This window comes from Carcharhinus amblyrhynchos, chromosome 1 (assembly GCF_965287045.1).
Source record: "Carcharhinus amblyrhynchos chromosome 1, sCarAmb.v2.hapA, whole genome shotgun sequence".
Classification (NCBI taxonomy): Eukaryota; Metazoa; Chordata; class Chondrichthyes; order Carcharhiniformes; family Carcharhinidae; genus Carcharhinus; species Carcharhinus amblyrhynchos.
The window spans coordinates 116,347,309-116,361,374 of record NC_137324.1 but is presented as its reverse complement, the minus strand read 5'-3'; the positions used below and the strand labels follow the sequence as shown (position 1 = coordinate 116,361,374).

General features: G+C 40.1%; 1 protein-coding gene across 1 annotated transcript in view; it reads left to right on the top strand.

The window, feature by feature from the left end:
* Positions 1–8,430, top strand: part of LOC145344312 (synaptopodin-2-like) — a 105,062-nt gene extending 96,632 nt beyond the window's left edge. The window contains exon 5 of the mRNA XM_080191413.1: positions 2,667–8,430. Within this exon, the coding sequence (XP_080047539.1) occupies positions 2,667–3,254 (588 nt within the window). The 3' untranslated portion in view covers positions 3,255–8,430. The remainder of the gene's footprint in view (positions 1–2,666) is intronic.
* Positions 8,431–14,066: the final 5,636 nt, after the last annotated feature.

The following is a 14,066-nucleotide window of genomic DNA, read 5'->3' as shown; positions in this document are numbered from 1 at the left end:
TGGGTGAAGACCCATTCTACGCGAATCCCAGCCAATTTTACATCCCCTCCACTGTACCTGGTTGGAATTGCAAATTCAATGGAAAAGAAAACTGGGCAGAGTTCACAACACATTGCTGATTTGTTTGTCACTTGTTTGATTATCCTTCCCAAGTCAAAATTAGATCCTACTTCATATGAAGTTAATGTTAAGGCCATTGTAGAATCTGATGATGAAATATTCCCATGAAAAGATACTTAATTATTTTCCAGGACTACCCGCAAAGTTCAACACAGTGGGCTTTTAACTTTGGCTGATAATATAAAATGAATAACATAAATTGAGCAGACCTTACACATCATTCCTAGTTTTCATTTCCAAAATAGGAGAGACATATTAAGCAACTAAAGCAATAGTGTCTATTTCACACATTTGCCCAAAGTCAAAATTACCTCCAGCATCTCCATCATGAGAAAAAGTGCCAGTTTCTTTATTTCACAGGTTAGATTCAGAGGCATTTAAGAAAAGATTGCCACAGCTCAGTGAAATATCCCAATTTCCAATTCTGCATGGGCCACTGAATTGTGAATTCTGTGATGTTCAATATGGGAGATGGATCATAAGTCAAACAAAGCAAAACTTTACAACGTGAAGATTATTTTGATATTCGTTCTATTTTTATAAAATTGTTAGTATGTTTACATTTACTTATTTCAAGTCTGTCATCTCTAATGCAAACCAGCTCATTGGAACATAAAGCATGTGATCCTTGTTATATGTTGGACTTGTAAGTTACCATATGCATTGATAATTTTTTTTTTAACAATTCTTAAATTACCCATTACTTATATAATAATACATATTCTACACATTTTGAAGCCTCAAATCTAGTGGAAATGGGACAACAGCCACCGACCCATTGTGAGGTATGACTCAACACTCCATTCATGCTGATGTTACGGCCAATGCTATTTCCCCAATAACCTAGCAGTGGGTAGCTGGAGCACTCACCTAAATCTGTATACAAATCTGGGTTCTTTAATCCCAATTGCCAATTCAACACAATGAGAGGAGCATGCACTGTGCACACTTTGTCTATTTTCAGCTGCTGCTCCATCCAGAAGGTAAGATTACGTTTATTTTAGAAGGGCCAAGGTGAGTAGGGGTGCCCCTCCACGCTCCACGCCAACAATTTAGAATATTTCCTTGTTAGGTCCTCCTCCTGATTACAGACCCATAACAGGTTAATGGCAGGTCACATGGCTCTATATCACAGTGGCCTGGAGCAGACTGGCTGCCAGCGCCTCCTGTCAGCACTAATAGGAAGCTAATCAGTGAACTCCATCAGCCAGCTACCCAAAAACTACTCTCAGGGAAACCCACCCCAAACAAAAGATTTTGGAAAACAATAAAAGACAGTGCAAGATCCCAGGACTGTCTGAAATTCACAATCTCACTGGGTGTGGGGGAAACATTCATTTTCAAATCCTCATTATTAAACCTTGACAAATTGGGAACAAATTTCAAATGAAATAAACTTGCAAATTCCAGAGCGGCATGGTGGCACAGTGGTCAGCACTGCTGCTTCACAGCACTTGGGACCTGAGTTTGATTCCCGGCTTGGGTCACTGTTTGTGTGGAGTTTGCACGTTCTCCCCTTGTCTGCGTGCATTTCCTCCGGGTGCTCTGGTTTCCTCCCACAGTCCGAAAGGTGTGCTGGTTAGCTGCATTGGCTGTGCCAAATTCTCCTTCACAGGTGCAGGACTGTGTCGACTAGGGGATTTTCACAGCAACTTCATTGCAGTGTTAATGTAAAACAACTTGTTACTAATAAATAAACTTTATGATGGACAAAAATAAACAATCACAACCAACAACAACATGATAAAAAATTCCATTCATATGGGTGACCATTAACCTATTTGTAATTTTTCTTCTTGATGGCTATCACCCATATCTTACTGATGACTAAGAACAGCCCAAGAGCAAATGTTTTGCGCTCATAGATGTTTCAGAAGTGAAACTTGCTTTGCATGAAGTAATTTAGGCAAAAAGCACAGATGCATTTAAGGAAAGGCTAAGTAAGTACATGGGGAAGAAATGAACTGAAGCGTAGGCTTATCAGGTTAGATGAAGAGGGGCAGGAAGTAGCTCTTATGGAGCATAACCACCATTAATGACTCACCAAATGACCTCTTCTGTATTAAAATAGCCAATTAATTATAAATAAACAAAGTAAAATATATCCTTTAAAAATTGGGAAACACATTGGGATTTGTGGTAAAGGTTCAGAAATGTAAATGCATGTTATGTCAAGTATAAAAGGATAGTAATAAATGCTCTTCGGAAACTATGTTGAGAAGATACCCACTGATTCCAAAAATAGCATAGATTTTAGGTGAATAACTGATACTTTTCAATGTAAACTAAATCATTTATGACTGATATCCCAACAAAGCTAGATTTTTTCTTGTTCCAGGCTGAGAAAGTTCTAAAAGGATACCAAAATATAAGAAATGTTAATGAATCTCAAATGTGCACAGAATTTTCATTTTACAATATATATCGCAGATAGGGTGCATGAATATCCAAGTTTTACACATTTGAGGTTTCTCTTTTGCTGTTTGTGTCCTGTGCATCTGTCTTGGTTTCCAATCAGATACTCGATTCACTGATTTGATTTACAGGTGCAGCCAAGAGGCTTTCAACCTATACAAGCACCAGCGAAGCTCCCACAATATGGCTATTCTCATGGGCTTTCGGGAAAACAGGCAATGCGACAGCCAGCAACCGTTTCATCAAGAAGATCATCTTCCCAGTCAGATAAAACTTTGTTGAAAAAGCTGAGCCCCTGGGAGGCTGCATCGCAGTCTGCTGTTGGTTCAGTCGAGGAAGCATTTCAGAGTAGAAATATCCAGGAGTCAATAGCAAAGAATATTGTTTCAGCAGCCCGCCGAAAGACATTGCCTGAGCCCCCAGAGGAATGGAAGACACGAGTAGCCTATGTTCCCCCAGTTTCAAGCAGTTACTCTTCTATTGCTGCTTCCCAGGTCAGAAGACCATCTAGCATAACATCCTCAATCAAAGCTAGCACATCCATTCCAGCATCTACCTTCTACGAGAGTTCAATGTATAAACAGCCACTAAATTATCAGCAATCACTGACTGACTCTGACCTATCTGCTGGGGCATACTCTGAACATGAAATTTCAGGAAAACAAATATCGGATCCAAATTATAACCCTTATCCACGGGGCTGGAAAAAACAAAGTTGAAACCAGAAAAGGAAAGTCTTGACCTGGGATTCATCAGGTGTTTCTTCATGCCGTAGATTACTGTGTGGTTTGCGTTGACAGGAAGTATGTTGAAAGAGAATTAGATAAGAAAAAGTAATATGCAAAATACTGTTAGGTGAAGGAAAGGCATTTTCTGGTTGATATCACCTTTAGTATTGAGTCTCCATTGTGTTGTGTAGTACCTGAAGTGTTTTCAGACACATATTTCAGCAAGGTGTTTAATTACAAATTATTTTTAAAAATACATGAGTGAAGACTATTGTAGTAAACACAAAGCATTTACATATAAAGAGTAAGCAATGATCTGTATACAGCAGCATTAACTTCATTATATCCAATTAAGATAACTTACTGTCATTGCCCTTAAAGACAAAATAATCAAGTCCTGGCAGAAATTGAAATACAATTGAGCAGTTATAAAAAAATGGGTGTTAACTAATTTGCAGAATTCATATTTTACATGGCATAATTTATGCACTTAGAGAATTTCTTGACCAATACGTGTTACACATAGAAATAACCATCGTGGGAGGATGTTATACATTTCTGTCTACACTTCCCACTGCCTTGGCAAAGCAGCCAGCATAATTAAGGACCCCATGCAACCCGAACATTCTCTCTTCCACCTTCTTCCTTTGGGAAAAAGATACAAAAGTCTGAGGTCACGTACCAACCGACTCAAGAACAGCTTCTTCCCTGCTGTTGTCAGATTTTTGAATGGACTAACCTTGCATTAAGTTGATCTTTCTCTATACCCTAGCTATACTGTAACATTACTTTCTGCACTCCCTCCTTTCCTTCTCTGTGAACGGTATGTTTTACTTGTGTAGTCTGCAAGAAACAATACTTTACACTGTATATTAATACATGTGACAATAATAAATCAAATCAAGTTATAGTCTGGAACAGGTCAAAAGAATTAGGATGGTAGCACGAGAGGAAACACAGATTCTTGCTCCAGACAGAGATCCGTGGAATATGACAAATGTCATAAACTAATGCAACAAATTTAGGGTTCGTTTTTTTTATGGCATTGTAACACACTTTGGCTAACTAGATGTGGTCTTCTTCTACATAATGGATTAACCTATTGCTCCCATCCCTTGTGGACTTCTCTATCCAGCATAACATTGACATCATACACCAAGAAGGAAAGCAAGATAACTTTTGCATAAGGCAGGCAGCGTTATATGATTAAAAAAAACAATATCCAACAGATTTTCTTTTTGCAGAGAAATGCATTCAGTTTTACTGAAATATTATGGATATTGGACATTTGTAAACAACAGCAATGTCTGCAGATAAGTAACAATAAACCATGTCATTAAGATGTTGTAATTACATGAAATTTAATCCGCTTGACATACAGAAATGTTGAATTTTCCTGTATTACTTATAAATTACTCATTAGAATACTGTGTTTTGTCTCCCCAAAAATACACTACATTATTATGGTATCGTACTATCAAAACTGTCTAACTGCTATATTACAGCCATTCAAAATGTACTGTGGAATTTTTAAAACCCTAGAAAATGTTTCACTACAAGTGATCGTTCTTAAATGCTACAAATCTGCATTTTTCTTGAAAATTAGATAAATATTACCTTCAAAAAGAGCAAATCATGAATGCATGGATTAAAAGGGATTGGTGGAAATTGTACTGAATTAATATATGTCATGAGGAGGTTTAAGAATTATCTGGAAAGTATTGCAGAGTTTTACTTTTTGACCAGGCTTTATTTCTGGTGAATGTGAAAGAATAATCAGTGAATTGGAAAGGTTATTGTAGGTTGCAGTATGTGCATTGTGTTTAGAGAGATGAGTCCAGAATTAAGAAGGGATGTAGAAATAATGTAATTATCCTGCTGACTCGCCAGCAGGCAGGGGGTGGGAAATCAGTATTGTTATGTTCTTTTATTCAATGTAAACATATCAATCATGTAACAAGGATTGATAAAACAATAACATGGATTTTTTATTTCAAGATAAGACCATATACACACAGTGTTAACTGGGAGAGTATGTATACATGTCTAACTACTACAAACTGCTACTATAGACTGAGTTCAGAGACATAGGACTGCAATATCATATCCTGAATTGAGGTGGGTAATGATTCACAGGAGTTGAATACACATATACATCATATCACAATGAGTTTAATGTTATAATTGCTAACTAAATAGAAAAATCTGAAATATATGTTTGATCCATCAACAACTGAAAAAAGAAAGGATCTTGGTTGTGAGCATTGATTCTTTGCAGGAACGCAAACATAAGTTATGATAGGCTCAAAAAAGTAATCTGTCTCTCTTTTCAGGGTTTGACAGATGTACTGTGTGTTTTCCAGATTCTTTGTTTTTTACATTAGTACTTAAAAACAAAGGGTGCAGAAAGTGGATGCGTATCACACATTTTTTGGGTGCTATAAGTGATCTTAGAGTGCCAAAACAGCATCTGCAGCAAATGCAGGCACTTCTGGTGCAAGTTGTGTGAACGCTACCTTAGCAAAAATATTAATATGCTTGCAGTTGGCATCCACTGGTGTATAGAGTAGGCAGATCAGCAAACAGTGTGTAAATCTGAGCTGATGCCATTTTGAAGCTCAACACTCCCACTAATACCATCTCTTAATCATGCAGAGCTGAGTACCCATTGAGTAGCAAGGCAACCCCACCCTCTTAACCCACTATCAGCACCACCAATATTAATGACATAATCAAGTATATTCAAGTAATTTGCTGATGACTTACTTTGGCTGTTGCTGTGATTGTACAAATTCTTGAAAGTTGCTAAGGCCTGCAAAGAATGGTGGAGCAAATGCCTACTGATACCACCACTATCAAGAGTTGGACTTGACAATAAGGCTTCTAGACAAACCAGTTTCTCCCAAACATGGGCAAAGTGGAAGACATTCCTCTTGGAAAATGGTATGACTGGGAGAATGAACAGAGATGACAAAGAGCAGAGCAGTTCTAGAGAGAGGAGGAGGAGAAAGAATCATCCGCAAAACCATATCAGCTAAAGGTGTTTAAGGAACAATTCTCCTATCTGAACTTCAGTGAAGAACACTGTTATATTTTAACTTGTTCAATATCTTTAATTTAATGTGAAGCATCCACAGCCAAATGTGCCCCAGCCACAACTGCAGCCCAGTTGTCACTGTTGTGAGGGTGAGTCATGGCCATGAATATTTCTGCATTGGACTCTATCCAAACTGGGGTAGGTGATTTTTGAAACATTTTGCAGTTGGCCATCCACTATTGCATTAGGATAGTCACTTAAGCTAATTATTCAATGTCAGCTGATTGCATTTCACCCACAGAGAGCAGCAGGCAGAGCAGGCAAATGCCTTCACCAGGATTGTATGCTTCTCCATGGTGCAGGATACCATTGACTGGCACACAATTCTTTGCGGGTGCTGCATTTTACTCGAGGATCTTTTTTGCCACTAAAAAGGATTCAACTCCCTCAATGTCCAGTTGGTGTACAATCATGTGCAGTGACTTAGGCAGGTCAACACTCAGTATCCTGGCAGCAGGCATGATGCCTTCATTCTGCACCAGCTTACTATGCCCACTCCATTTTAGCCACCATGACAATGCAAAGAGTGGCTGCTGTGCAACAAGGGCTGACCACTTGCTGATGATTCCAGTATGTGACCCACAGCATGCACTCAATGCTAGCATGCTGTCACACAAAATCTGATACAGTAAGCATGCTGAAATTATGTTGAACCACTCTGAAGGAGCCCTCCAGTACTCAAGTTTACAGAGGTCTACTGTATGCTGCACAACCTACTATTCTTGAAGGGACAGCTTTTGTTACCAGCTCTTTGGTGAATAGCTGAGGATGAGAAAAAAAGTAGAGGAATTTAAGGAGATGGAGAAGGAGGAAGAAGATTAGCAAGAGGAAGACAAAAGCAAACCAATGTTGTCTTTTCTGGCCTAGCTGCCACAAAGAACTCATCCAAGTGCAATACTGGAAAATTCAGCCATTTCCCATTCAGTAACAATCCCACAACTTGCCTTCCCTCTGTCACTGACCATTATAAATTGCAAAAATACCAAACAAAAGACAATACAAGATAAACATTACATGTATTAAGTAATTTTATATTGGATACAAAAATCATCTGATCACCCGTGGGCTTTTCCTTAGTGCCCATGTCTCCCTATGTCTATGCCTGTCCTACTGCTCCAATGCAGCACCTCCCCAATGGCTGTGGCATAGTTTGTAGAAGGCTGCTGACTGGGCACAAGAGTCTGGGCTAATTGGCTGAGGGGCAACAGTAAGTGTTTTGGGGGAGTGGTAATGATGCAATGGTGAATTATGCCATCCAGAGAAATGACAGGAGACAGCAGGCTTGTGGTACACAAAATCACCATAATTCCTAAAGGGCTAAATATCAGCTAATATTATGCTGGAGGGCTGGACTGTTGGACCATCCAATACTAGACTATCATGACTCACTACAAGATCCTTTAAACACTGATATCATCAACATCATGGCAGTAAGCAGTCTGAGCTTACAAGCTGTAATTGCACAAAAGCAGTGTGAACCTTGCTTCACTTCAGTCTAAGTTTCTTCTACAACATTTAGATATTGAGTGGCTGAGGAGTGTATTGAAATGGAAGCTGAGACTGTCATCGGATGCTGCATCATGCTTGGATCAACAAGTGTGTGGAAGTGGCTGACATTTCTGTTCTGGAATGGATGGGCTTGCAAAGTTAGTGCTGAATTTCTCCATGTTCCTTGACATCGACTACAGCCTTTCTGGAAGGCTTGCCAATGGATGAAGCATCACATTGTGCATATCCATGAACTTTCTTTTGTAAATTATCCTCTCAAAGTGCCCTCTGCAAAAACTCACTCTCCAGTGAGCTGGAGGCATTCTTGGTCCTCTGTATATAGAGCACATTTCTCCTCCTCTGCATCTTCACAACCAAAATCTCCACTGCAGCTTCGGAAAATCTTGGAGCCTGCTCTCTCCCATGGTGTGCTATTTCTTCTGTCTTTCCCAGGTCAAAATCAGTTGTGAAATGGCTTCCAATACCTGCTCCTGTCACAATACAGTTTCCCTTGAAGAGTTACAAGCTGGTTTTAAGTAATGCAGGTTAACTTTAACTGGTGTAGCCTCTTAATTTCCCACCTCCTCCCCACCGCCACCACTCCCCCCCCCCCCAACCCACCGATCTATGCAGCCTCCCAACAGTTCAGTTAGCATTAACTGCACACAGCAATCATGATAATGAGCAGGAATCACTAAGTTGTTATATGCCTGCATTGGAAGTAAAGAGCTCAGGCTGGTTGCTTATCACAATCCTCGTGCTTGTTCTGAGATGGAGGCATCAAATTGTGTGGCCAAGTTATTTTGCTAAAATATTAATTATTGTGTCTAGCGCTGAATCAAAAAGTTAGCATTAGATCTTGAAACTTACTACACAACTTGTTTAAGTCTTAAAGCATTGCACAAGGTGGGATTTTCCAGTTCCCCCACAGTGTGTTTTCTGGCAGTGTCATCATTGGCCAGTGGTGGGATCTTCTGGTCTACGGCATTTGCGTGGCATTTGTGGGAACCCACCCAGGGGAAGGTTACCTTCAGTGGGACCAGAAAATCCCACTGGCGGGAAGGGCCAGAAAATCCTGATCATAGTGTAAAACGTTTCAACATCAGGTACAATGCTTTATTGCAGCAACATTGAGTTATATACATACATAAAAAACTTGGAAATTAAGTAAAGCAATTTCAAAAACAAATGGATCATTTGGTCATTATTTGATGTTAATGTTCTGTATTTTTCTATTCATTACAAACAATGAGAGCACTGATGTCCATGTGAAACTCATACTATCAGGACCTTCACATAATGTTCCTGTCCGAACAAGCTATTATTGTCTTCACCATAGTTCTAAATACAATGTGGCCACATTGTGGAACAGAAACACAGTGGCATAAAAATAGGTACATCAACTGAACAAGGGTAAAGGAACAATATCTGAAGTGTCTTAATATTTACTGTATATTGTACACATTTGAGCTGATATTCTTACTTTGGTGTTATCTAGTGTATGACATAAATTGAATTTTTAGTTGTATTACATTGCTTGTGTTCACATGTAAGGGAGAAATATGCAACACTTCACTTGTTAAGCACTGAAAACTTTTTATAGCATGTCACATTTTTAAAATGGCAAATTAACACAAATATTGGTTTCTGTTGGCAATATGTATTCATTCTTATGCTGATATAGAGTGATACAAAAGCTCGAGAGCACTTATTTGATTTGCACAATTAATAATAAAATCTCTTCTCTGCTATAAAAACGCTTCAAAATAAAGTATTTGCTTGCTTTATCGTTTTTGAAGGAAATCATTTCTTGAAACACATTTCAATAGGCAGATTTATTTTTGTGAAGAGAAAAATTTTGAAACATTGCTACCATGAAGATCCTATACTTGCACTTCTTTTCTCACTGGGTGGGATCTTGAGCAGGAAGGCCAGTGGGGGCTCAAGGTCTGGTGAAACCTGAAGTCACAAATGTCGACTGTGAGACTACGACTTCCGATTCTCGTCCCCCCTTGTCATCGTAATCAGGTTTAAGCCCACAAAGTTGTGGACATAAACCTGATTTTAATATATTTGAAAACATTAACATGTTATTAAAGACCACCTGCCCCCCTCCCCCCCCCCCTTGCCCTATATTGAGCCAGAGGCATATTTTCAAAATTTGTAGACCTGACATCACATCAGCATGGTTTGCAGCAAGTTCACCCAGGCATGAACCCATCGAGGGGATCCTGTCCAGTGTGTAAAGGTGAGCATAACCCATGGAGGGGAAAGAACATGATCTGGCAGTACTCTGACAATGCTCCCTGGCACAGGTTGGCACTGCCATATAGGCACTATGTCAACCATGCAATGCCAGCCTGTGCCAGGAGTGCCAAGGGTAGGCCCTAGTGGGAGTCTCATGGGGGATTGGAGAAGAATTGTTTCTTTGCGGTGATAGTGGATGTGGGAGTTGGGATGCTGGCAATGGCTGTTTGGGCGGGGGCTTTGGGGTGGGAAAGAGTCCAATGTTTGGTGGGGGGATGAGTGGGTGCCAGTGATAGTTGTTTAGATAGGGTTTTGGGGGGAGGAAGGATTTCCAGTGTTCTGGTGGAAGTGGGGGGGAAGTGTCGGCTCTGATCGCAGGAGGGAGGGACAGATGCCAGCTCTGATAGTGGGGGAAGGGGGTTGGAGAATGCCAGCTCTAATCTTGGGGGTGGGGGAAAGCCCCTGAGACCACTGTGGTGCGGGTGGGGGTGGTGTTTGGTCCTGTCTGGTCTGGAGAAAAACACACCATTTTATTCATAGAGTTATAGAGTCTTAAAGCATGGAAACAGGCCCTTCAGCCAAACTTATCCATGCCACCCTTTTGTTTAATCACAAAGCTATTCCCAATTGCATGCATTTGGTCCATATCCCTCTATACCCATCTTACCTGTGTAACTAAATGCTTTTTAAAAGACAAAATTGTATCTGCCTCTACTATTACCTCACTCATCACCCTCTGTGTGAAACAGTTGCCCCTCTAGACCATTTTATATCTCTCTCCTCTCACCTTAAACCTATGTCCTCTAATTTTAGACTCCCCTACTTTTGGGAAAACATGTTGACTAACTGGTCTATGCCCCTCAATATTTTATAGACCTCTATAAGATCACCCATAGGCCTCCTACGGTCCAGGGAAAAAAGCCGCAGTCTATCCAGCCTCTCCTTATAACTCAAACCATCAAGTCCCAGTAACACCCTCGTAAATCTTTTCTGCACTCTTTCTAGTTTAATAATATCCTTTCTATAATAGGGTGACCCGAACTGTACACAATATTCCAAGTGCGGTTTTACCAATGTCTTGTACAACTTCAACAAGACGTCCCAACTCCTCTATTCAGCGTTCTAATCAATGAAACCAAGAATGATGAATGCCTTCTTTACCACTCTGTCTGCCTGTGATTCCAATTTCAAGGAGCTGTGAACCTGCATCCCCTTGATTTCTTTATTCTATAACGCTCCCCAACACCCTACCATTAATTGAGTAAGTCCTGCCCTGGTTCGATCTACCAAAATGCATCACCTCACATTTATCTAAATTAAGTGCCATCTGCCATTCATCAGCCCCTTAGTCCAATTGATCAAAATCCCGTTGCAATCTGAATAACCTCTTCTTTGTCCACTATGCCACCAATCTTGGTATCATCTGCAAAATTACTAACCGTTCCCCCCAAATGCTCATCCAAATCATTATTATAAATGACAAATAACAGTGGACCCAACACTAATCCCTGAGGCACACTGCTGGTCACAGGCCTCCAGTTTGAAAAACAACCCTCTGGAACCACCCTCTGTCTTCTGTCATCAAGCCAATTTTGTATCCATTTGGCTACCTCAGACTGGATCCCATGAGATTTAACCTTATGCAACAACCTACCATGCGGTACCTTGTCAAAGGCCTTGCTAAAGTCCAAATAGACAACATCAACTGCACTGCCCTCTTCTACCTCCTTGGTTACCTCTTCAGAAAATTCAATCAAGTTTGTGAGACATTATTTTCCACTCACAAAGCCATGCTGACTGTCCTTAATCAGTCCTTGTGTTTCTAAGTGCCTGTACATCCTGTCTCTCAGAATACCTTCCAACAACTTAACCACCTCAGGTATTAAGCTCACTGGCCTGTAATTCCCAAGCTTTTCCCTGCAGACCTTCTTAAACAAAGGCACAACAATCTTCAAGCAGAACCAACACTGCCATTTTTTGCTAATATTTCACCCATTTTGTTTTCAATGAAAATTAATTTGGGGGTATTAATTGGCTAGCAAAACATAGCCATTTTTTCATTTAAACTATTTACATATTTGAATCATTGCTTGACAAATCAGATTTGATTTTGATCTTTATGTACCAAAATAAAATACTGATACTGCATTGTCGGTACAACAATGAGAACTCACAACATCCTTAGGTTGGGAGGGGGAATAATCAGATAAAGTCCAAACTTCTACCTGATATCTAGAGATTCTTATAGAAAGGTGCATGAACATGGAATTAGTCTTGGTGATGTTCCCTATAGTGTTGAATAATTTGACTGCACTTACTGTTCTGAAACTTATAGTTACACCTGCGGCAGGAATTGTTGCAAGTGAGACTGAGAACTCAATGGATAAGCTAAAGGTCCGTTGACCTCGGATGGGAATTTCTGATTCTGGGACAGGTGGGACCAGAAAATTCTGCCCACGTGTAGGTTCATACATGAATAATGCTCACTTGTACAGCATAAAAAGAGGATGGCTGGTACCATTGGAACTATCCCTTACCATGAGTGAGAACATTAAAAGTAGAAGGAATGAACAAAATTGGGAATAAATAAATCCAACTGTTTGTGTTTAATCCACCCTCAGTTTGATCATGTCCATGTGCCCATTATTGCCACTCACTACCAAATAGGCAGCATCAGGCTAACTGGATGTTAAAATTTTAAAAAAGGTTTCTAATTTTTGAATTGTTTTCCTGGTGTTCTGGTTAAGTAACCTAATCCACTAGACATATGCAAACTATATAAAAGCCCAGAAAACAAATAAAGGAAAATAATTATCATCTTCAGCTGCTTCATCAAAGACCTTTCGTCATAAGATCAGGAGTGGAGATGTTCACTGATGATTGCACAATATTCAGCACCATTTACAATTCCTCAGATACCGAAGCAATCCATGTCTAAAGGCAGCAAGACCACGACAAAATCCAGGCTTTGGATCACAAGTAACAAGTAACATTCACATCACACAAATGCCAGGCAATGATCGTCTCCAATAAAAGAGGGTCTAACCATCACTCCTTCACATTCAATGGCACTATCATAGTTGAATCACCTACTATTAAAATCTGGGAGGGAACCATTGACTAGAAACTGAACTGAACTGAACTAGCCATGTAAATACTGTTGCTACAAGAGCAGATCAGAAGCTAGGAATCCTGCGGTGAGTAACTCTCCTCCTGATTCCCAAAGCCTATCCAAAACCTACAAGGCACAAGTCAGGATTATGATGGAGTATTTCTTTGCCTGGATAGGTGCAGCTCCTACAACATGCTTGAATACTCAAGAGGATTGCTCGCAACTAGAACAAAGCAGCCTGCTTGATTGGCATTCCATTGAGGGAGCGTAGTGGAGGACATGCTCCTGTCTACATCAATGGTGAAGAAGTGGAAATGGCTGAGACTTCCAAGTTTCTAGGTGTCCAGATCACTAACAACCTATTCTGGTCCCTCAATCGACTCTATAGTTGAGAAAGCCCACCAATGTCTCTACCTTCTCTGGAGGCTAAGGAAATTTGATAGGTCCACTATGACTGTCACCAATTTTTACAAATGCGCCATAGAGAGCATCTGGATGTATCACAGCTTGGTATGACTCCTGCTCTGACCAAAACCACAAGAAATTACAAAGGGTTATGACAATAGCCCAGACCAACATGCAAACTAGTCTCCCATCCATTCACTCCATCTGTACTTCCCACTGCCTCAGAAAAGCAGCCAGCATAATCAAGGACCCAATGCACCTCGGACATACCTTCTCTCACCTTCTTCCATTGGGAAAAAGATACAAAAGTCTGAGCTCATGTACCAACTGACTCAAGAACAGCTTCTTCCCTGCTGCCATCAGACTTTTGATTAGACTGACCATACATTAAGCTGAATTTTCTCTACACTTAGCTGTGACTGTAACACTATATTCTGCACCCTCTCATTTCCTT